The 25,304-nt window shown below is 30.2% G+C and overlaps 1 protein-coding gene and 1 pseudogene across 1 annotated transcript; both read right to left on the bottom strand.

Moving 5' to 3' along the window:
* Nucleotides 1-565: 565 nt before the first annotated feature.
* On the bottom strand, nucleotides 566-2,949 carry LOC106405344 (protein STRICTOSIDINE SYNTHASE-LIKE 12). Its single transcript, XM_013845904.3, has 3 exons — nucleotides 2,497-2,949; nucleotides 1,930-2,199; nucleotides 566-1,549 (listed from the first exon to the last, which is right to left on the bottom strand). The coding sequence occupies exons 1-3, from the start codon at nucleotides 2,742-2,744 to the stop codon at nucleotides 1,081-1,083; spliced, it is 987 nt and encodes a 328-aa protein (XP_013701358.1). The 5' UTR covers nucleotides 2,745-2,949; the 3' UTR covers nucleotides 566-1,080.
* Nucleotides 2,950-14,242: 11,293 nt separating this feature from the next.
* On the bottom strand, nucleotides 14,243-19,046 carry LOC106405124 (annotated as a pseudogene).
* Between the last annotated feature and the right edge of the window lie 6,258 nt (nucleotides 19,047-25,304).

Raw genomic sequence — 25,304 nt, 5'->3', positions numbered from 1 at the left:
TACATGTTATATTAAAATAACTATAACCAAAATATTACAACAGATCTAACCAATCATGTTTTATTTAAAAAAACTACAGCCAATGGTTTAAAGCTACAGTTATCATAACTACAGAAAAAAATTTCTACAAACAAATCTACTTTAGTAAATTTATAGCTACAACCAAAACACTTATGACACAAATTCTTATAGTTATTGATTTTAAATGGTATATAATTTATTTGATGATATTAATATAAATATATATATAAATTTGAAGATATATTTAATGAGGTTTTCTATTCATATGATTTATGATTATTTATATATTTCATAATAAATGTTTTGAACCATTTATACAAAATTATAATGTGAGACTTTTAACAGCTTTAGTAATTTATCTCCTGGTAAGGAAGAAAATAATATATATTATATATATACATATCCAATTAATAGGATATGATATTTTAGTTAATTAATTAGACATATTAGATGATAGTTTTAATTTGAATGGTGCCCAAAAAATAAATTTATAATTTGAATTGTTCATTGTAATCTATAAGTTTACCTTTGTTAGAAAATCAAACAGATTTGCAAACAATAATTATTGAAACGAACATAACCAATATTTTCTACTTTCAGTTTACCATATTATACTAGTTAACTAAAGAAATATAAACATATTATTTTTCATATAAAATCAGCAAGATCAATATACGGTTATGACCTTTAGTATGAAACTCATATTTTTGGCCAGATGTAAAGTTCAAAGAGAACAAGCTAATCAAGCGGTATAAAATATTTTGTATTACTATATATGTTTGAATCCAAAATATATACTATTTTACATTTTCAGCATATTTTACAATTTAATTTGGGAAAAAACATGATAAACATTTTGTTACTATGGTAATAATATTAGTTTGTGTATGAAATATTGTATTTAAGAGGTTGAACCATTTTCCAGGAAATTAAAACCATATGCATATCATTACATGTTGATTATTTTTATTTATTATAAAATACAAATATTATTGAACTGAAAATTAAAGGTAATTTATCCCATTGTGTTTCGTTCACCCTTGGGTTCCATTCAAGGTTTCAAAGCTTAAGAGTTCCAACATATCGTTCAGTGAGACTCCCGAAGTATAGACTACCGTCGAACTCGTTAACTTCGCTAAGAAAATCATATAGAAGAGGAAGATAAATTCTCTGAAGCACTTCACCGTTAGAGTCGACTTTGGCGACTGCTGTTTCGTTGGTAACCCTCTGCACGGCAGCGATCCAAAAGTTTCCAGTAGAACCGATTCTTTTGATACTGCTAGGGTGTAAACGTGATGGCGAATTGCTGAAGTTTTCAGAAGAGCCAGCTTTAGGTCCTTTTATCCAATACCTTATGATATTATACTTTGTAAACTGACTAACCAACACGAAAGAACCATCCGAGCTTACGGTACAACCAGCTGCGCCGCCTAGACCTTCCATCAATACGGTGACAACCTTAGTTGATGGGTCGTACTTGTAGAGTTTTCCTGTGGCGTCATTCAGACGCAATAGAAGATGCATTTGGCTACATACATAGCAAAATAGTCACGTATATGAAGTAAGAAACAAATGTATCCGAAAAAGCAAGATATATTTGAGTAAGTACTTTTTTTACCCAATTTAAATCATTATAGGTTAATATTTTGGAATGGTTTTTTCTTAATTATTACTATTAAAAAAAGTTCATCAATAATTACGTTGTAATTTATTCGGATATATCCATTTTATTAGAATTGTTTGCTTTTTAAATATTGTTAAAAAAAGTTGCAAAGATTATAATTTTATATCATCTGTAACCCTAAAACTAGTTTATGTAAGAATAAAAATCCATTCGCCACACTTTTTAATTAAATGATGATCGAAACAATTAGTACATATATAGAAGAAGAGAAGAAGAAACTTTACTATGCGCTGAACTGTGAGCTCAAGGAAGTGAAGTAGACGATACCAGTTGTTGGATCAACGTCAAGACCATTGAGAGACTCGAAGGCCTTTCCATCAACACCGTCGGCTATCTTTACGGCCAAACCACCGGCGGGAGAAACAACGTGAAGACCCAATAGAGCATCGGCGACGTAGAGATCACCTGTTATCTCATTGAAGGCTATCCCCGCCGGTCGGCCGCACATTTTGGAGGAAATCGGTTCTTGTAAAGCGTAGCACAATAAAGAGTTCCTGAATTGTAATAAGAACAATTGAAACCAGTGAAATTCAAATATATAAATGATGTTAGTATTTGTATCTGTAGGTTTTGTTTGTGTGTATGACATCATATAAATTTTTTATATTGATCAGAGTTGGGTATTACTTATATATTAGACATTCTCTCAGTTTCTCGGGTAATATACATCACACGTATATGGCACGTGAAATTTGTCATCGTTAGTGAAGTCTACGTACTTTTTTTATACTATGTTATAATCCGTAACAACATACTTCCTCATCGAATAAATAAAAATTAAAGGAACTTACGATGATTCTGTGATTTGTGCAAAACGGACAAAACCCTTCTCGGGAGTATACTTGATGATTGCACCACCGGAGACTCCAGTGTAGAATCCTTTTTCTGTGGAATTAAAGGCGAAAGAGTGAGGGCCGGACATAAGTATTGGCAGCGGAAGTGGCTGTAAAGACGCGACAAACTGCGCGTCAACCGAGATGACCGCACACAAAAGAGAAAGAAGAAGGAGAAGAGATATTGTGGACAAAGAAGACATCATATCGTTTCTTTAGTTTTTATCGGTTCTATTGCTCTATAACTGTTATTGAATGAGGCTTTGTAATCTGTATGTGTGTCTATTTATAGGTTTGTGATTTTTTATCTTCTTTATTCCATTATGTTAACACTGACGGCACATGATACATCTACATTATTAAAAGAGAAGTATCCATTTGAAAATGTTCTTACTTCATTAATTAAATTCCATATTTTTTTACTTGTTTTTTTCAGTTGTATTTATGAAATATCCTAAAACGAATAAAACTGCCTAATTTATTACTTGTCGTTTCAGTTACATTAATGAAATATGCTTAAATGAATTTAAACTTCCTATTTTATTGTTTGTCTTTTTCAGTTACCTTAATGAAATATGCTTAAATAAATTTGGACATAATGTCATTTAATCAACAAAAAAAACTCATGAGTTATACTTACGTGCATAATTTTAAGAATGGAGATTTTAAAAAACGTGCATCATTAAAATATTACCTAAAACATACAGCACTAATATATAACATGCATCAATAAAACTAGAATTTGACTCACACAATTGTACGGATATTATTTTTAGTTGATTAAATTAAAATATATTTATTTATTCAAAAAATATTTAAGAATGACTATGTTTTTAAAAATTATATGGTATTATTTGCTCATAACTCATTTGTCATTTGCTAAATTGTTAGAAATAAAATTTTAGCATAATATAACTCAGTTGTCATTTGCTAAATTTATGGTTTCTATTTATATTTTTTATTATTTAATTATAATATTTTCAATTTATATTTGAAAGAGAAATGAATTTTCTTTCAAACAATATTTTTGTAAATGTATTTTTTAAAAATAATCAATTTAAATTGTTATTATCATTGAATATAATTATTTTTGACATAATTTGAGTTTTCGTTTACATCAAAACTTATCATATTTTAGGATAATTTTAATTTAAAATTTAATTTTCATATTTTTCAAACAAATTCTAAAATATTTTTTAAATATTTTGTTATAATTTTTTAAAAAATATTGAGTTGCAGTTCAAATAAAAAGGTAAAGATATTAAAAATATGGTCAAAATAAAAAAAATTACACATAAAAAAAATCATGATTTTTGTTAACTGGGCGGATCATTATTTATATGATATCGCAAACGAAAGAAAAATTTATGATTTTACAATTATCTAATTAACTATGTATACTCATTTTTTTATATTTTTTTATATGATATCACACATTCATAAAAAAAATAGATAGTTTAAGATGCAAAAAAAAATATTTACTTAATGAATATAACATGAATGAATTTTACAAATACATCATTTAATAAAATAAATAATTAAAAACTGAAAATTCATATCCGCGCTGGATCTAGTTCTTGTTATTGTTTTAAAAGCGCAAGTGAGTCGAAAAAATAAAATGCAAAAGTAAACGACACATCAAATTTGTTAACAGAGTTTATTTTATAATTTTTCAAAATTTCGTTCGAATCCACTAGAATCAAAAAATAAATTACAGCCAATTTACATATGCGTAATACAAGTACAACCTTTTTAAAGTACTGTTGTTCTATAGTATGAGCTCTTGAAGACAAATTATCTTGAGTTAAATTTCGGCAGAGTTTAAACTTTATTAGGATACTTAACCCTAAGCTAATTTTTTACTGAGCTTAGAGTTCAATCTTCCAAATCTCTAAGAGTACATTTCTAAATAATTCACCAAATATGTTAGCACTTAAAACACACCAATTATATCAACAATCACGTCAACACCAACACACATCATGCTTGATCACCACAGATAACTCTGTCGCATGCAACGTAACGTCACCAACGGCACAATAAGCTTGATCAACACAAGTTCTGAACAACGACACACTCCGTCGAAACTTACATGCCCATTTACATATTCGAAAAGAAAATTTATCTAGAAATTGCACATTTTTTTAAGAATTAGTCTTAATTTTTCTATCATTCTGTATATTCCAGATTATTTAAAAAAATAATTTTGCCGGTAAAAATATAGAACAAGGAGAAAGGACAACTTATACAAGTAATCTATATAAAATTATTATGTATTTTAAAGGATTATAAATAATCTCGACTACCCATGAGAAACTCAAGTTTGGGAGATTGTTATCATGACAGCTAACCATTGGTTGTTTAGTTGACTTATATAATTTATACATGTACATTGTAACAGTATCTTGTATATGATATAGTACATGTCTTGTAATATAAAAACTGCCAATATGTATTACTAAACAAATTTTTAAACGGCACATCATCATCCTTGCTAACCATGCCACTTAGAAACTATTATAAATTTTTGAAGCAAAACAATTGACTAACAATGAAAAATATGTGATTACGACACCTAATCATGAAGCCATTAAAGTTGCACAAACACAAAGATTATAAGAAATTCTCTTCTTATTAGATTTATAAACTCTCTTAAAACTAAACCTTTCAAAGTGTTTATTTTGATGGAACATCTCTCCATGAGAATTTTTTATACAAGACGAAGCTACATATTTTCGTAAGGGCGAAGCTACATCTTTTCCTAATAATAATATGGAAACATTCATAAGCTCGATATGTTTTTCTTTTTCCTTAACCCATCAAACTTCACTTTAATTAGTTAACTTGCTCCTCAAGTTAATTGGAATTATCCAACAGCCATATCGAAAACAGTTTGACTAACAATTAAAAAGGTTATTGTACAGATGAAAACATTCGTCTTTCACGTGCTTTATTATATATAGATCCACGCTTTACGTAGATTAGAGACTTCTATATAACTATGTGAGTACACATATGAACGGACAATAAAGAATTTGTCTTTCACATGCTTTATTAGATATATAGATCCACGCTTTACGTAGATTAGAGACTTCTATATAAATAAATAGTTTCACGTTTTACGTCGACTAAAAAAATATATAAATAAATAATACTTTTATATATATATACAATGAATTTCTAACTAGTTATGTGTATATTTATAATAATTAAATTGTAGGTATGTGTCAGCTTATCTTTATATAATATTTATAATTTATTCTATCAAAAGTTTTTAAGAAGCTTTTTTTTTCTGCAAAACTGAAAATATCATATAAATCAAAAGAGTTTACAAGCTAGAGAAAAAATATGCTACCAAGTTGAGAACAGATTTTCCAAGGTGTTTTTTTTATACCCATTTTCGGAACTACGCTAGGCGCTAGTCGGACGGTGACCACGTGCCTAACGAATTATCAAAAAATTGAGAATTAATCGGGACATACGCGGTGACTATTTTTTATTGTTTTTAAATTATAAATATATGTATATAATAATAATACATAGTTAAGAGGTGGAGTTTTGATTATAGGGTTTCAAATTTTTAAAAATAAATAATAAATATTAAAAATTTCAAAATAAAAAGAAGTTATTTTGGTCATTTTCTTTCATGAGAGCGTCTTTGTGATAAAAACTTAAAAAATGCTATTTGAGAATATCTATGATTAATTACACGATTTGGTTAAAATCGAAGTGGGTCTTTAACGCCGACGGCGCCCGCGTTTTATAACACTGGTCTATGCTAAACCAAAAAGCCATATTGGTGCTTGAAAGCTTTTCCAAGGCGTTTTAAGAAGCTAACATGTTTTTAACATATCACTATTTTCTCTTATCTATTGCCATATATCTAATTTTAAAAATTCTCTATATAGCATTTTAAGATTTTATCTAGTAATAAGCTCTGCAAAATACCATGTGTTATCCAAAATTTTGGCATATATATATATATTTCTCTCTATTTTATACAAGATTTTAAGGTTTTGCTGAATGTATAAATTATTTTAAGGAAAATTTCATTGTATGACTACCAAACAAATTATAGTTCACTATCTAGCTAAAAAATAAGTTGACCATGATATTCAATATATTTTCTATCTTATTTGCCAAAATACCCCTTAAAACTACTGATGAAAATGTTTACTAGTGTCTGTCGTATCTACTGTTTGTTTTTCTTTCTTCCTCTTAGATCAATTATTCCCACAACCATGTCTTTAATCTCATACTTTTCAATTTTGAATCATATAACACAGACTGGATCTATCGTTGTACCAATGCTGATTTTGGTTGTTATTTAGTGTAACTATTTATGTAAGGTTACTATATTATTTGGATATAGTCTTCTATTTTTTAGATATTGATTGCACCTAAAATATTATAAATATATATTATAGTTTATATTTGGGTTTAAGAGTTTAGTGATTAGGATTTAAAGTTTATTTATTAGGGTTTAGGGTTTAGTATTTAAGGATTGGGATCGGGGTAGGAATAACATTTAGTATTCATTGGTTTTGGATCGAATTAGAGTACTATACTACTTGGACAATATGGAATAGAACAATCAAATCCTTTCAAAATATATTTTTAGATATTGATTTTATCTGAACTATTATAAATATATATATATATATATATATTAATTTATGTTTGGATTTAGGGTTTAGTGATTAGTGTTTAGGGTTTAGTATTTAAGGGTTGGTGTTGGGGTTAGAGTAACATTTAGTATTCATAGGTTGTGGATCAGACTGGAGTCCTATACTATTTCAGCGATGTTGAATAGAACATTTAATTTTTTTCAAAATATGTATTTGTGCATTTCAGATTCTTTGAAACACATTATGTATTGTTTCATATAGCATGGATCCTTGTCATTCCTTATCTGACACCAACAATTTTTAGTCATCTATTTTATTTCCTATAGTGCATATGTATGTGGTAAATAATGTATCATTTGGATAGATCATGTGATGTAATAGTAAATAAGGGGCTTTAATCCTATCCATACCTACAATCGCAACGTCATCTGCTTTCTTCCTCTTTACGTGCTACTTGAAAAGAACGAGGACATAACCGGATGAAATGAAAGTAAAATGTTAGTAACTTAATTATGTCAAAATCATTGACATATTCTTAATTTTCATTCAAAATTTGGTTATTTAGCAAATTAACCATAATTTTAATCTATAAGCCATAAATGGAAACCATCTTACATAATATTTATAGTTTCCTCTATCAACAAGTACTAAGAAGTTTCCATTTGTCTTTCAGAATTTTGATCAACACAAGTTCTGAACAACGACGACACAATCCGTCAAAACTTACATGCCCGTTTACATATTCGAAAAGAAAAATTATCTATACACTGCACATTTTATTTTAAGAATTAGACTTAACTTTTCTATAAATCTGGTATTTTAAAAAATAATTTTGCCAGTAAAAATATAGAACAAGGAGAAAGGACAACTTACACAAGCAATTTATATAAAAATTATTATGTATTTTTCAAGGATTATAAAAAATCTCGACTACCCACGAGAAACTCAAGTTTGGGAGATTGTTATCATGACAGTTAAGCATTCGTTGTTTAGCTGTCTTGTGCTTCCTCCGTTTCCAAAAGCAAGATGTTTTAGATTTTTTACTTATTTCACAAAGATAGATTTTCTATATGTTTAAGGTATTTTTTATACTTATAAAAAATATTAAATGAAAGTATTTGAATTGATTAAATTTTATTAGTAAAAATTTATTGGAAAATATATAATAAAGTAAGAAAAAAAATTAAATTATAAACATTTACTGAATTCTTAATAAGCGTGAACACCTTAGAAAATCTTACTTTCGGAAACTTGGGAACAGATGGATAATAATTTATACAGGTACATTGTAACAGCATGTTGTATATGATAGCTACATGTCTTGTAATATAAAAACTGCCAATATGTATTACTAAACAAATTTTTAAACAGCACATCATCATACTTGCTAACCAATGTAACCATGCCACTCAGAGCCGTGCTTACTATGTCCCGAAAGAGGCAATAGCCTCAGGCCCCACCATATTAATCAGATTTAAGGGCCTCTTTTTCCAAATTTTAGGACTTCGTTACTCAAATTCAATTGGTAAATTTGATTAAATATCTGTGAATTTATTTACAATTTGAGCTATATTAGTTACTCAAATTCAATTGGTAAATTTTCTTTAATGATTTAGATTATAGTTTTAATTACATTACATAATTTTATAAGGTATTTAATTTATCACATGATTTTGATTCTCTTATAAATTTCAAACTTTTAAAAATTTTATTGGCAAAAATAACTCATCAGATATTTTCAAATTTTGAATAGCATATTTTTAATTGTGTTAGAAAAATAATATAATATTTTTATATTCAATGTTTAATATCTTATTAACTTAGTTAATTTTCTAAAAAATAAAATTTATATATAGTTTTTCATAACAATACTAAATGCTATATATAATTACTATCATCTATTTATCAGCATAACAAGTTATATAAATTTTATAATAATTCCTTTGATAGTTCTAAATAATAGTTATGATACATAGCTTATTTTAAGTTTTGCCTTAGTCCCCTAGAAAGCTAGGCACGGCACTGAATTGCCACTTAAAACCTATTATAAAATTTTGAAGCAAAACAATTGACTAACAATGAAAAATATGTGTAGTTGCAAAAAAAAAAACAATGAAAAATATGTGATTACGACAACTAATCATGAAGCCATATCGAAAACAGTTGATTAACAATTAAAAAGATGTTATTGTACAGATGAATGGACAACAAAGCACTTTCACGTGGTTTATTATATATAGATCCACGCTTTACGTAGATTAGAAACTTATATAAATAAATAGTTTCGCCGTTGTAGATATAAAACATTTATATATAAATATATACAATGAATTTTCAACAATTTGTGTATATTTATAATAATTAAATTTGTAGGTATGTGTCATCTTTATCTTTATATAATGTTTTAAATTTTATCCTATCAAAAATTTCAAGAAGCTAATATGCTTTTTTACAAAATTATAAAACATAACTCTATTTTCTCTAATCTGTTATATATATAATTTAAAAACTTTTCTAAATAGTATTTCAAATTTTTATCTAGTAATAAGTTCTAAAGTAACTCTGTGTTGTTCGAAATTTTGACATATATATAAATATTTTATACCAGATTTTAAGGTTTTCTAAGAATAACATCCTCTATATATTAATCGAGTATATTTAAAAAGTTGTAACTTTAAGTTTGTACTAATTAAAAAAAGATCCTAAGCAGGTGTCGCTTAATTAGGATGATAATTTAGTTTACGTGACGGCTTAAGAATCAATTGAAAAAAATGTTGGTCCAAATCCAATTACTATGGAACATTATATTAACCCAAAATATAAAAAGAAAGTATTCTTTCCTTAAAAAAAAGCTACGGAATTACCTAATATGATTAACATATATATGAAAATTAATGATTATGAATAATAAAGACTTGATAACAATTTTTGCATCTTTCTTCATTTTTTTTAATTTTATATTATTAAAAAAAAATTAAACAATCACATTAACCATATAATAAAAAATCTAACCTTATAATCACATTAACCATATAATAAAAAATCTAATCACATTTTTGTTTAATTTTATTATATGTTATATTTTGATTTTTTTTAAATGACTTTAAATTACAAAAAAGAGGAAACCTTATATGTTATATTTTAATTTTTTTAAAACCACTTTAAATTACAAAAATGAGGAAATCTTATATGTTATATTTTTCTTATATGTTATATTTTTCTTATATGTTATATTTTGAATTTTTTTAATCGACTTTAAATTACAAAAATGTAAGTTTTCCTTAAGCATACGACTAAAATCATTGCAATGACATGTATCAATTTAATGGTTAATCTGAAACCTTTCAAAACTATATGAAAGATAAATGTCAAAATAATTCAACTGTAAAAACAATACTGTTCACATTTTTCAATTATGTGTTTGGTTGAAAAAAATAAGATTTTTGTGTCATAATTTGTTTAATGTCAAAATCTGATCAACCCATGATATATTAACTATAGTTTAGTTCTACAATTTTTAATAAAAATTTATCCGGTCCGTCCGAAAAATTATATAATAACAACAAAAACAAATTGTATATGTATAAAATAATATGATCAAATATAAAAAATCTATAAACCATAAATGAAAACCATATTACATACTAATATTTATAGTTTTAGTTTTTTTTTGGGTTCACCCCTATGTAAATCTGTAGATTCACCTATCCAATAATAGTTTGTCAATTTATATTCTATTTTTGAAAAAAGTATAAAATTATCTACCGGAAAAAAGGAAAACAGAAAAATGCTAAAATTAATAAAGACGTCTGGGCCAATGCTTCTTCTTCGATCTACATCAATTACACAGAAGAGACAAAGCTGTGTTTGTGATTTTCAAGTCTCTAATTCCTTACTTTCGAATTCACCTTGAACTAGCCAGAGAAAACAAAAAACGTCAAAGTCAATTAAGCCGTCTGACATACTTGTAAGTTGTAACCCTAACAATCTATTTATAAGAATCCTCTTTTCACATTTTTCTTTAATGAAACAATAGTACTGATTTCTATATCTTGTTTTGGAGACAAGTAAAACACAATTAACTAGATATCATGTGTTCCAAAAAACTTGTTTCTATTTTATTACTAGTTTATTATCAAACTAATTCTAAAAAAAAAAAATTAAAAAAGTTATAAATTATAAATCTATAATATTAAAATATGCGATATATTTTTGAGGTCCCTTTCACTAACATTACGATCTATGCCATTGAAGAATATTCTGAAATTCAAAAAAAAAAATTATTCTATTAAAACTGAATTACAAAATAATAATTGTTAATTCTTAAGTGATTTCTTATATATTTTCATTCATTTTAACTACTTCAACCCACTTCATTTACAGTCGTTTTTAATTAATTTGACAACATTTATTATAAAATATAAAACAAAAGTTACCTATTTTTAAATATTTTATTATACCATAATAATTTTACATGTTTAAATAAAATTGTTCTATTCGTGACAAAAAATTAAACCGATTAACAATTTTTTTATTTATTTATAGAATCAGTTATACATCGGCATCCAAATACCCATTCATGTTCGAATTGTTTTTTATATCGTTTTTTTTTGTTTTATAATTAAACTTCGTTCGGATATTATAAATTTTTTAGATGAAGTACAAGTCAGATCATTCTGGATCCGAGTAGATTCATAAAATTTTAAAAATATCTAAATAGCCTATATGTTTAAAAATACCATTAAACAATTTATAAAAAAATCAAAATTCGCGGGGGCAAGCCGATCAAACTCTAGTTAAAATTAAAACTTTACATAACTAACAACTAATTAAATCGATGTATCTGAAAGCGCTTTCCTACATCAACAACTTTAAGTGACTAGAATATATTAGTAAGTTGGTTTATTTCTTAGCTACAGGGGGTAGCTCTGAGTTGCGGATGCTTGAGAGATGGGAAGTGCCATAGAAATAACAGACGGTTTCGTTAACTTCGATCGGTTGCTTGTGTATTAAGGTACTCTCTGTTTTCTAGGTCATTAAACGCCTATTTGGGGTGGATTAGGGTTGAAGTTTGATGAACATAGAAACGGCATTAGGATAAAAATAAAATCTGATGGTTGAGTGTATTGATCAGAAAGACAACCTCTCTGCTTTTGTTAAAATACTTGGTGCCTATCACTCTCTATGATGAATGGATTATCATCTCAATTTCACAAAATTGTGTGTTTCAGGACAAAGGAATCTGAAGTGTTTGGGAAGTCGAGACAACATGCATCAAATTTTCCGGGATAAAGCAGCCTTATCAAGATCGATGCATATATGTATTATATGTTCTAACCTAGTAGTTCTTTCCTGTACTGTTATTCTTGAATCCATTTCATGAGACTAATATTACCTCAGCTCTCTGCCATGATTCCAACCTTCCCTGTGAAGCCAATGCATATATAGAAGTCCACTTGAGAATCTGAGATTCATAATTAAAGAAACGTCTTCAGAGTCGGACTTAATAAAAGCTCCTAAATGAAACTAGACTGATACGAAGTTAATGAGAACCAAGTTTGAAGCCTTGACAATTTACAGTTTCATTTAATTTCTAACATATATATATATATATATATATATATGTTCATGAACTTGTTTATCTTATATCACCAAGATATACCAGAAGCAATAATAAAGACCTCCATTTTTGCTATCTCCGTAGTCGCTCTCTCCATTCCTTGGCCAAGCAGAGACCTTTGGAAGCTTGCACAAGAAAATCATTGCCCGGTCGCACTCTCCTCCTTCAAACAAACCCGAAACAACTAATTTCGAGGTGTCAGATGAATTATGCAAAGAAGAGACACGAAACATCTTGTACTTCTTGAAATTGAACGGAAAGTTCCCACCATACTACGTCAAGGCGTTGTGCAATGTATTTGGAAGCGATGGAAAGAAAATGAAGGCATACATTACTTTGAAATGGTTGAATCGTTTGAAGAAGCTCCTCAATAGCTTAACTTGCGTAAAAAGAAACCACCTTGGTAATCAAGAATAAGAGCCCTGTGGAAACTTGCATACGGAGAAACATCGCTCAGTCCCTCTCTCCTTCTCTTTCGAACAATCTCACTACATCTCATAACGACGTCATGGGAGACCAATTATGAAGAGACGAGACACGAGTCATCATGTACTTAAAAAGGAACCGGAAGTTCCTAACTTACTACGTCGAGGCATTGTGCAATGTACTTGGAGACGACAGAAAGGAAGTGAAGGAATATATTATTAAGAAATGGTTGAATCATTAGAAGAAGCTCATCGATACCCTAGCTTGTGCTTCTCCACAAAGAGTTATTCTTGGAGAAGCACAAGCTAGGGTATCGATGAGCTTCTTCTAATGATTCAACCTAGGTTCACCAACCAATAGAAAATTGTCATTTTAAATCTAGCATCTTTTAATTAAGGAAACCAAATAACTTGAAAAATTATATTATTTTTTCAAAATAAAATTTAAAAATAAATAAAAATAATATATAAAAAACGAATTCAAATAAAAAAAAATGTTGTCAACAAAACACTAAACCCTAAACTCTAATACTAAACCCTAAACTCAAATCCTAAACCCTAAATCCTTGGGTAAATCCTAAATCCTTGGGTAAACTCCTAAACCCTTGGAAAAACACTAAACATGTTGTCAACAAAACACTAAACCCTAAACTCTAATCCTAAACCCTAAACCCTTGGAAAAACCTTAAACCCTTGGGTAAACCCTAAACCCTTGGGTAAGCCCTAAACCCTTAGGTAAACCCTAAACCCTTGGAAAAATACTAAACATTTGGATAAATTCTAAATTATAAATCTTAAGCACTAAACTCTAAATCTTAAAAATAAATATATTTTTTAAATAATCTTTTTTTAGAACTATTGTTATTTTTATTTATTTAATTTTTTATTTTTTATTTTAAAAGCATAATATAATTTGACAAGTTATTTTGTTTCCTTAATTAAAAGATAGTAGATCTAAAATGACAATTTTTTATTGGTTGGTGAAGGTTCACCGTAGGGGGTGAACCCAAGAAAAAGTCCTCCACAAATGATCTGTATTTTTGATGGATTAAAAAGAATCAAACACTATATATTAAAAAAAAAACCTTCTTGTTGTTTTTCCACATTGCATATTAACTATAAAATTGGTCGCGCACTACACTACTACAAGAAAACATATTACATTTTGACCACTTTTCTGACCAACAAAAATGACAAAAAAATAATTATCACCTAATTTTGACCATTTCGTGATGAATAAAAAAATGGTTAGAATTTTTTAACTAAAACATATAGTCAGAAAATGGTTTTGAAATACCTTTGTACAACCTAACTAAAACATCGATGGGGACAAACTGAACGGTTTTGAAAGTGAATTTAGTCGCTAGCAACATTTTTTTTTTGAAATTTTTTTAAATTTTATTTACTACAAAAAACCTTTTTACAACCTAATGCTACTTTGTGCAAAAAGAAAAAACCCCTATAGAAATTTTTGAGAAGGAAATGAATGATTATCTATTCCCAAATCATATTTCCATGGCCTTCTCATATTTGTTTCCAGCTTCTTTCTCAAGAAAGAGATTCTATTAACCAACTTATCCAAAAAGATGAGAAGTCGAGCAGCATGTTATGAAGCTTCTCCAACTCTGCGTTTGTTCCTCTCAAACCATATTGCATAGACTGCTGCTTGGAAGCAATAGTGCAGGAGGAAGGTTGATAGATGGTCTCACAGACCTATCGCCAGTCGCTGTAACATAATAGCCCAATAATCAGAAGTACCCGTGCCATCCAAACCCCTGATCGTGCCTCTCCAAACTTACGCAGAGAAGGAACACTCAAAAAATAAGTGATCTCTTGTTTCAGTGACAACATTTCATAGTCAGCAAGTGGAAATTGCTTGAGGGTTCCACCTGAGCAACCTATCTCTAGTCGATAACCTGTTATGAGCTGCTATCCAACTGAGAAGTGAGTACTTAAGGGTAGCCTCTTTGAACCAGATCTCCTTGAACCATGGAACACGAGGAGCATGCAGTCTTAGTAGGCTCCAAGTTTGAGAAGTCATAAAACCCGGTCTGAATTCACTATTTTCACGCATCCAGAGATGTGAGTACCATGAAGATCTTCGGCTTTCAAAACCTAGATGAGTCCATGTAGACAAGTTCTTTTTGTGAATTTCTCCATTTCTCTTTCTTTCTTAATTTTCAATATTTTTAATTTTGAGACATTCCTAATTGAGAGACCATTGCCAATGGTGCTTTAAGAGTAAAAAAACTCAATAGTTAAGTTTGAAACAGTGGAAACTGTAGAGAAAAGACAAAAGGCTTGTGACATAACATATCTCATAAATAGCATCTACGGCTTGGCTAATCAGTAATCAAGAACCGGTTAATAAGCATTAACATTCCGCTGAGATCTAATTAAACCGAAGACTTGTGCGTGTATACAAAAGTGAACCTGCTCTGTTCATTCTGGTGCATTGATGTCAGAATGTTGCAAACACAGGGAGTCTTTAACTTCTGTTTTTTTTTTTGCTTGGTCTTTTCTTTTGTATCTGCTCTTGGTAACATATGTGGTAGACCAGTCAGTTTAGATGTCAACGAGATAACCGGTGACTTGTACATACTACATAGCCGATGCATTTTTGAGGTTGTATACTTGTATGTGGTTTCAAGCCGCTGTGGCCTAGCCAAGAGCCTAGCTAGTCATAGCGCATGTGGTATTCCTTTTCGATTCCATGACCGTTTGGATGTCGATCCCATGATTGGTTTGGTTTATTTCACATCTTTCAGCACAAGATTTGGCTCCAGGTCGGCAATATGTTATGAGTTGATTTCGTAACAGTTCGGTTTTGTTGGTTCAATATGTTAAACGGGTCAAACAAAATTTATTGTAACATAAGCTGCAGCAGAACTCCAGTAAAATGATACCATGTCGATTTGGCTCTCATCGACCTTCACTTCATTATCTGGTACTTGGAAGTTACTGTTGTGGCAGCTTCTGTTGATTTGTTTTCCACAGAGAAGAGGATTACCTAAAAAGCTTTGTGAATCAAAAGTGTTAAACTGTCTTCCCTGTGGAATGACTCCTGATAAATTGTTGAAGGACACATTGAAGACCGCAAGGCTGCTCAGATCTGTTAGTTGTGGTGGAATATGACCATGTAACATGTTGAAGGAAAGATCAAGGCTTTCTACGTTCTTGAGACCTGAAAAGGTTTCTGGTATAGCTCCTGATAACTTGTTGTGAGAGAGATTGAGACCTTGTAGTTCCAGAAGAACTCCAAGCTCGGCTGGGATGTCACCACTCAGCTCATTTTCTGAGAGATCCATTCCAAACAATAAGTTGAGATTTCCACCCCAATAGGCATCATATCGGTGTTTTATTGTAAATTCAATTTTAATCTGAGGACTAATCAGGTAGTCTTCCAACCAAGACGGATCAAGCTGAATAACAGATTTGAAATCATTGTACAGATAGAAAAAACGATTGGTTATGGAAATGAATGAATAATCTTCTTGCAAACCAAATGATGTATTTCTGAAGCATGAAGGTATGGATCCACTCAGGCTGTTGTTGGCAAGATCCAGAAGGTGGATGTTGCTTAGGTCACACAACTGACGAGGAATATGGCCTGTTAAATTATTCCCCCGAAGAAGAAGAACACTGATGTTTTGAGTGTTGGTGAACTCAGGAATGTTCCCAGACAATCTGTTATTTCTCAGATCAAGTACAGAGACATTCTGCAATGTGCCTGGAATTTCTCCTGATAAATGGTTGTCTTGACGTGCGGAGGAATATCCCCAGATAAATTGTTTGCAGAGAGATCCAGCAACTGAAGAGCAGATAAGTTGAACAAAGAAATAGGTATCTCACCTTCCAACGAGTTATTTGAAACCTGTAGTGCCCTTAAGTGAAGTTCGCCAATCCAGCTCGGAATAACACCTGTGAGACCGTTACTTGAAATGTCAAGCAATTCCAAAGATTCAAAACTCCGGAAACCTTGTCCATTCTTTACTGTAAATTGATTGTTATCCATAGACAACTCCACTATACGAGTTAAGTTGACTGATTCCGAAAACACCTCTCCACTTAGTTTGTTATGTGACAGCCTCAAAATTTCTAGGGAATAGCAACCCATAAGAAAACTTCTTGGTAGCACCCCGTGGAATCTGTTGTTTGATATATCCAGATATACAATACTTTTCATGTTGCCAATAGAAGATGGCAGATACACATCCAGGTAAAGAAGACCATGAGCAGATTTCGGTAGTTGAAAGCTTGTAAAGAGGTTATTCTGTAGAAGCAAAGCTTCAAGCTTCTTATTGTTTGCCAAAAGCCAAGGAGGAAAAATTCCAGAAATTTTATTGCCAGAAAGATCAATGACAATCAAATCCTTCTGGTATAGGAGAAAATGAGGAACCTTTACCAAGTTGCAAGATGATAGTATAATAACACTCATTTGAATTTTTGGCTTCCAATAACTTTCAGACTCTACTTGAAATGATAGAGATTTTGAACCAAGTTTTAACACCATTAGCTCTGAGAGGTTTGCAAGCGAACCAATTGAGAAGGAGCCTTCAAAGTTGTTTTCAACCAACGATAAGTACTTAAGGGATTCAAGTTTACCAAGAGCAGATGGCACATTCCCAGTCAATTGGTTGTATGAGAGATCAAGAACTTGAAGTCTTGTCAACCTAGTTAAGCATAAGGGAAACTGACCTACTAGTTTGTTTCCACTGAGATCAAAATCTTGCATATTCTTCATTTGGCAGATCCCTACAGTAATCAAATGCAACTTTTTCATACAGATGACTTAACGTTAATTCACCACCAGTTTTAATGGAGTAGCTAAGGATATGGTTAGTCTTGCCTTGCGATTCTAGTGAGCCAGAAAATTCATTATCACTTAAATCCAGAGCTTCCAGTTTCCTTAGGACAGATAACTCTGCCAAATGACAAGCCAGCATAAGAGTAAGCATCGTTACATACGAACATGATGATCTCAAAAATGATACAAACCACAAAAAAAATGTTACATGGACAGTAGTTTTGAGCTACCTTGTATTGGTATGGAGCCATTCAAATTGGTTTGACTCAGGTCCAACAGTTGCAAGTTTATCAAATCTTTAAGTTCTGAAAGGGAGTCCAACATGAATAAAAATGTTACAAACTAGATGTAAAACATATAACGTTAGACCAATAATGATAAAACTGAATCGATTGACAAAAATATATATCACCAAGAAATAGGCAACATAGAAATGGAAAACCACACCTTCAGCTGGAAAAGGGCCATCCATGCGGTTGAACCCAAGAAACAGAGTCTTGAGTGATGTAGCAGCACTAAGAAAGGGAAATATGCTGCTGTTGAATTCATTATAAGAGAGATCCAATATTTCCAGGTTTCTTAATCTCCCTAGGCTCTTATAACCTGTAAACGAGAACCTTTTATTTTGGATAAATACAAACGACAATCTTGCTAAACATTAAGCAAACATGCCTTGCGATCCTATTGGTGCAGAAAATTGGTTACCACCTAGATACAGAGATTTCAGCATCCTCAGGACAGATAACTCTGCCACAGGACAAAACCAACACAAATGTAAGCACCTTTATCTATGACAACATGATTTCAAAGATTACACGAACCAATGGCATATGCAGCCATTATCTTATGCATTACTTTTAAAAACTAACTAGGTTAAATCCCGCCTTGCACATAAATTATTTTATGTATTATTTTATGTATTATATATATTTTTTACATATTATGATATAATAAAATATATATCAAATAATTAAAAAAATCATTAACTATTACATATATAATTAAATTAGTGTGAACATATAAATATATTTTATTAATCAAAGCATTTTTTTTTATTTGATATGGCATGTAATTAAGTTTAAATGATATTAACGTATACATAGTATATTTTAAATATTAATATATACTAAAAGATGCTTTCTACTCATCTTGTTTTTTTATCAATTGTATCTTTTTCGAAAAATTTTAAATTACTGATAACAAAATTTTCGTTGTGGAATTAACAGTTGTAGTAATTTTTTATTTTTTAAAAATTAAGTTGTCAATATTTGTTCCAAGCTTTTATCAAAAGAAAATTTTCAAAGTAAAATTTTGAAATTAAAATATTTATGTATTTTTATATAGTATATAGTCTAATTTAAAATGATATATATATATATATATATATATGTGTGTGTGTGTGTGTGTGTGTGTGTGTGTGTGTTTTAATCTTAGTACTTATTATATGGAATTTCTACATATATGATTTTATAATCATTTGTATCTTGACATAACAAAAATTTTAAACCATGATTTAAAAATTTAAATGTGAGATTTTTAAAAGTTTAGTAATTTATAATCTTTTTTTTTAATTCAAAATATAGAATATACATAATAATCTAAATTTTTATTATGTGATTAATTTGGTTGTTTAATTTATTTTAATTGGTTAAAATTAAACAAATATGATAGAAGATACACTAATTTTATCAAATCTTTATTATTCAAAATCATTAATTATCATATATACTTTAGCCACATTAGGAAATTCCACAATTTAATTTAACAAATAATGAAAAACATTAATAATAAATTTATGGCTGATTTAATAAAAAAATATATTATATATATAGATGGACCAATCTATTTCTATAAATATTCTAAAAATCATCCTAGTGATAACACATGTCTACAAAAAATGTTGTAATGTTTCTCAATTAATATATAAGTGATTTATATATCTTAAATTAATTATCTTCAACAGTACTTAAAACTTAATGCAACTTAAAAATCTTAAATTATTTGATATTTGGCACTAGTGATATAAGAAACTTGTGTCTTTTGTTTTATTATTTTACTTCATGTTTTCACTAACACTGCATTATCTTACCCTAATAAGTAGAAGGAATTATAAAAGTTAATTAAATCGTTGTTAAGTCTTATTAATAATTGAAAAGTATTATCATATTTATAAAATCTTTATAAATCAGTTATAAGATTGATAAAATAATTCATAAGTTATAAATTAGTTTTAATGACTTACTGAAAATTAACTTTTGTATGCATGTATATTTTATAAAAAACATTTGTTTTAAATTATAGATAATTAAATTAAAATTTTTATTTTATGAAAATCATATAAATCATTTATATAATTTCTATAATTTTATTATATTTTAAATCACTAAAATTAAAATATAAATTTATTTTAATTTCTTATATTGTTCAAATTTATTTCATTATAATAAAATTAACTATGTGTCATTCAGCCCATCTTATACTTAATATATATTTACATTTTTGTGTGATAATCTGTATAAGCTGTAATTGTAAAATATAACATATAGTTCAGTGTACCATAATATAACTAAATTTAGTATTTTATTTTTATCAAATTCAACTATATTAAATTACCGTTTAATATTCTAACTTAAATATTTATATTAAAGTATAAATTATTTATTAGTTAAAATATCTTACTTTAATATTTTGTTTCAATAATTTAAAGTATGCTGTAAAATTCATAAGATTTGTTATTCTGTATATGTAATTATATAATTTTACAGTTAATAAAACTTATAATAAATAGATTAATTATTAATATGAATTATTTGTACGTAAATATTCTCGCATGATATTTCTTATTCTATAAACCAAAAATGAATTAATATTCATTTTTAATAATATTGCTAATATTAATTAAGAGTTTTTATAAATATTTAAAGATAAATATATGTTTCATTTTAAATAAACATACATTAAAATATATTATCAAAAAATGTAACTTTTGAGTACATTTCACTGCTTCTATTAAATAAATGTAACTGTCCAACTATGATCTTTAGTACATTTTTACTGTTTCTATTTTTATAGTATAGTTAGATTAGAGTTTTAAAAAATGCATAAGTGATAATAAATGTTTTAAATTATTTAATGACTTTTAATGGTAAAATGTCTAAACATTTTTGAATCGGAAAAATACCATTCAATTAAGTTTTCAACATTATTAACTTTCAATTTTAATTCAGTTAACATTTGTAATTCTCCATCATGACGAAAGGTTCGAGATGTTAACAAAATTAAAGTTGAAGGTTCTTTGTTGGAATTTTTAGCTGAGCGATTGTTTTACGATCTATTTTTAATTGAAAGGTTTTATTATTAAAAATCCTTATATCAACTAAAATCTCTTAGTTACCTTGTACTGGTATGGAGCCAGTAAATCCGTTTCCACTTAGGACCAGTATTTCCAAGTTTGTCAAATCTCTAAGTTCTGAAAAGAAATACAACAAAAAGACTCTAATCATAATTATTGAATCAAACTAACAACAGAGACACCATCAATAGTAAGGTCATCCGAGTGTATCCACTTAGTTACAAGTGAAAAGAAAACATACCCTCAGCAGGAAGAGGTACATTGAAGTTGTTATCCCGCATAAAAAGAGTTCTGAGTGATGTAGCAAACTTAAGAAAGGGAAAGATGCTATTGTTGAAGCTATTACAAGAGAGATCCAGAATCTCCAGGTTTCTTAATCTCCCTAGGCTCTTAAAACCTGCAAACGATAATCTTGGTAAGCATATACATGTCTCAATCATTTATTATAATTTTCATGCGAAAGGGAATACATTACAATACACAACATGGCACACAGTCATGAGCAAGTCAATGCAGAATCAGAGAGAATCCAAGCACCGTAATATCAAATAGGTAGTCCATATAAATACCTTCAACATCATCAAACAAGCCATTGAATTGGTAGTAGGTTCCACTGATAGGCAATTGGTAGTAGGTTCCACTGATAGGCCATGGATAGTTGGATAAGTTCAGATTACGAACATCTTCGAAGGGATGCAGCAAAGAAAGATTTAGACGAGAACTCTCTCTGAGGTATAATGCACCAAAGGCAATCTCGGTCACCCGTTTGCTGGTACGATTGCACTTAACTCCCTCCCAACAGCAGCAATCACTCTCTGTGTCGTAAATCCAGGTAGGCAGAACATAGTCGGAATACTCTTCTTCAGTGATTGATATTATGTATTTCTTGAGCTCCAACAAAGCCTTCCTTTCTTTGTCAATACAGCTTTTGTATCCATGTAGCTGCCCCAACAACAATACCACCCATATCAACAAGAAAAACTTCCCCTCCATTTTCCTTTATGATTTGTGAGTTTAATGCAAATGCCTCCACCGTTATATATTCTGTACATTTAGAAAATTCCAAGTCGCTGCTAAAGAAAACAAAAGTCACATGACGTACGTTAAGGGAGTGTTCGCTATAGTTTACTCATAAACGTATGATAAAAACATCCAAGGTCTATTTGTAGACAAGGTTCATAATCAAGGTGTGTTATATGTCTCGCCTAAGACCCATTTACCACAAAGTACGTTAACAAAGACTTTGGTTGAAATATCCCCCAACAACTTGGTTAAAAGCTAAGTAAATCAAAGAAAAAAGCAGAATTCAGTGAAAATATATATTTCTATAGTAACCTTAACATTCTGCTGAAGGTGCGGAGAAAACAAAAGAGTAGCAGATGAGAAATTGAGGAAAATTAAATGATTACTATCGTTTACTCTGAATTCTGTAGTAAGACAAGTCAAGGTCTTTGTATCATACAATTTCATAAATTATATTTTGTAATTACTGATGTTAGGAGTTTTCAAGGCTCCTAAGACAAATGTTGTAGTATAGTGATTGTCGAACCAGTTCTGAGGGATATCAAAGCACTGAGAATGCAAGTACTCACTTAATCTAAGTGCAACCAATGATTTAAATGGGTTTTAAGCTATGACTAAAACTAGAAAACAATAACAGAATGATACTTTCTTGACTAATGGAAAAGAGAACTCATGGGCATAGGGATTAGACCTTGGGTGATCAAGTATCGAACTAAGGATGACAAACGATCAATCAAACTATCAACCTTAAGCCTAGACACAATTCTAAGCAAACTCTATGTCTAGATGAATGCTCATTTGCTAACATATCTCAAACATCAAATATCTTTGGTTGAATAATATGAAAGCAATCATTACTAACAAGTCTATTAGCTATCTTAGCATCTTTAACAACAAATGTCTTTGGCAAAGTATACTAAAAGCCTAGGAGAGTTGTCTCAGGCATTTCATCAAACACCTTTCGGGTGGAAAATGCCTATTGATCAACTTTTGAGTGGCCAACTCAGAAGATGCATTAAGAATACTCTACTAGCAAGGAACAAGAATGATCTACACTAAAACATCCTAGAACTAACCTAATCACCCTTAATCTCCCTAACCCATGAATTCAAAAGGTGATTACTCACTAATCTCCATGATTCCTCTTAAACCCATATTGGATTTCAGATTAATCATGTAGAGAAATAGATAAGAAATCAACAAGAACACAAGAACATAACAATCAAAAATCCAAGAGTTGAACTTCTCTAGAGAGTTTTTGTGTATTTTTCAATAGATCCAAAGATCGTCTGCCTGGTGGCTACAAAAGATGTTTAAAACATAGGTTTTTCCAAGTGCAAAACGTCCAAAATAAATTGCATAAAGGTCCTCGAGAAATCATGATTTTCGGCAGCAAAATAACGCGGAGCGACTTGCAGACGTCGCTCCGGAAGGTCGCTCCAGGGCCGATTTTTGGTGTCTCCGGGCGAGAGGTCCCGAGCGACTTTGGTGTGTCGCTCCAACGGGTCGCTCTGGATCGGGAGCGACCTTGGTAGGTCGCTCTGAGAGGTCGCTCCAGGGTCATCTAAGACTGTTCGGAGTAACGAGAACGCGAGCGACTTCATGGCGTCGCTTTAGGAAGGTCGCTCTGAGAAGTGGGACACAGCGACTTCGTGATGTCGCTCCGGGAGGTCGCTCTGGGCAAGTCGCTTCACGGGGTGAGTATGGCGAGCGACTTCACGGGGTCGCTCCAGCTAGGTCGCTCTGAGAGGTGCTTTGGAGCGACCTCATGACGTCGCTGCGGAACCTCGCTCCCCTGCTCTGCTTGTCCAATGATCGCTTTAAACACTTCTTTTGAGCTCCAAATGCACCCAAATGCCTCCAAGAACTTCATGTGGTACTCCAATACCTGATAAAGACTCATGTATGCATAATGCAACCTAAACATGGCTAAATCTTAGTCTATATGATCAAAATGCACATGGGTGAATGGATAAAACAATGTAAATATGCAAGATATCAACTCCCCTAAACTTATTCTTTTACTTGTCCTCAAGTGAACTTTCTAGAACTCATAGGGAGAGAGGTTTGAAGGTGGGAACTCATAGCCAAAAGAAACACACAAAGCACTCAAATCAACATTAAAATTCAGCATTAGTACACCCTCTCTTATTATACTCTTGCTTCTCTAGGCCTATCTTAACTCTTTTCATCCCTACACTCATCATCATGCATTCACACACGCAAATCAGCCAACTCTCAAGTTCATTAAGCATAGCATCAAGTGAATTCTTGCAAATGGTCAATTGGTCCAAATCATTTGGTTGAGTAAGGGAAGGCTTTTATTCAAGTGATTCAAGAGGTTCAAAACATATGATCTTTAAGGTGGTTTACTCTCGAAACAAGTAGACTTGACATTGCACATAATATATCTAAGAAAGGGATCAACTCATGTATACAATGCTCAATCTCCATTGTTCTACCCTTTTCCGAAACATACAATTACACAATCATTCCCAAATGTCAAACCCAACTCACATCTCTCACCAAAAGACCCTAAGAACATTAACTCCTTCTCTTTGAAATCTACAAGGGATTTTTCACAACCTCAAAACATTACTTAGCTCCTAACAACTTTGCTAGCCCCCTTTTTCTTTCTTTTTCTTTTCTTTTCATATATATTTTTTTTTTAAAAAAAAAAAATGGGGGCCAAGACTTTTCATAACTTGAGCTAGAGGTTTTTCTTCATATCCCAATAAGACAATTCACTTAAACACAAAGAGTCATTTCTTTTCCTTTTTCATTGCTCCCAAATCATAATCACAACTCTCACCCCCCACCTATAGCTAGACAATAGAGTGCCCAATCTAGCAAGAATGAAGATCAAGCATTGTCGTTCCCGATACTCTCAACATTATGCACATGTAAGACT

Source organism: Brassica napus, chromosome C6, assembly GCF_020379485.1.
Source record: "Brassica napus cultivar Da-Ae chromosome C6, Da-Ae, whole genome shotgun sequence".
NCBI classification, from domain to species: domain Eukaryota; kingdom Viridiplantae; phylum Streptophyta; class Magnoliopsida; order Brassicales; family Brassicaceae; genus Brassica; species Brassica napus.
Note: the sequence above shows the minus strand (reverse complement) of the source record. Positions and strands in the feature narration are given on the sequence as shown.

What these genes read in the sequence shown, in the direction of transcription:
- LOC106405344 (XM_013845904.3), bottom strand. Translation starts at nt 2,744, where the DNA reads ATGATGTCTTCTTTGTCCACAATATCTCTTCTCCTTCTTCTTTCTCTT. An exon ending in GCACAAATCACAGAATCATC is followed by an intron (nt 2,200 to 2,496) that starts GTAAGTTCCTTT and finishes ATTACAATTCAG; the next exon opens with GAACTCTTTATTGTGCTACG. An exon ending in AGCTCACAGTTCAGCGCATA is followed by an intron (nt 1,550 to 1,929) that starts GTAAAGTTTCTT and finishes CTATGTATGTAG; the next exon opens with CCAAATGCATCTTCTATTGC.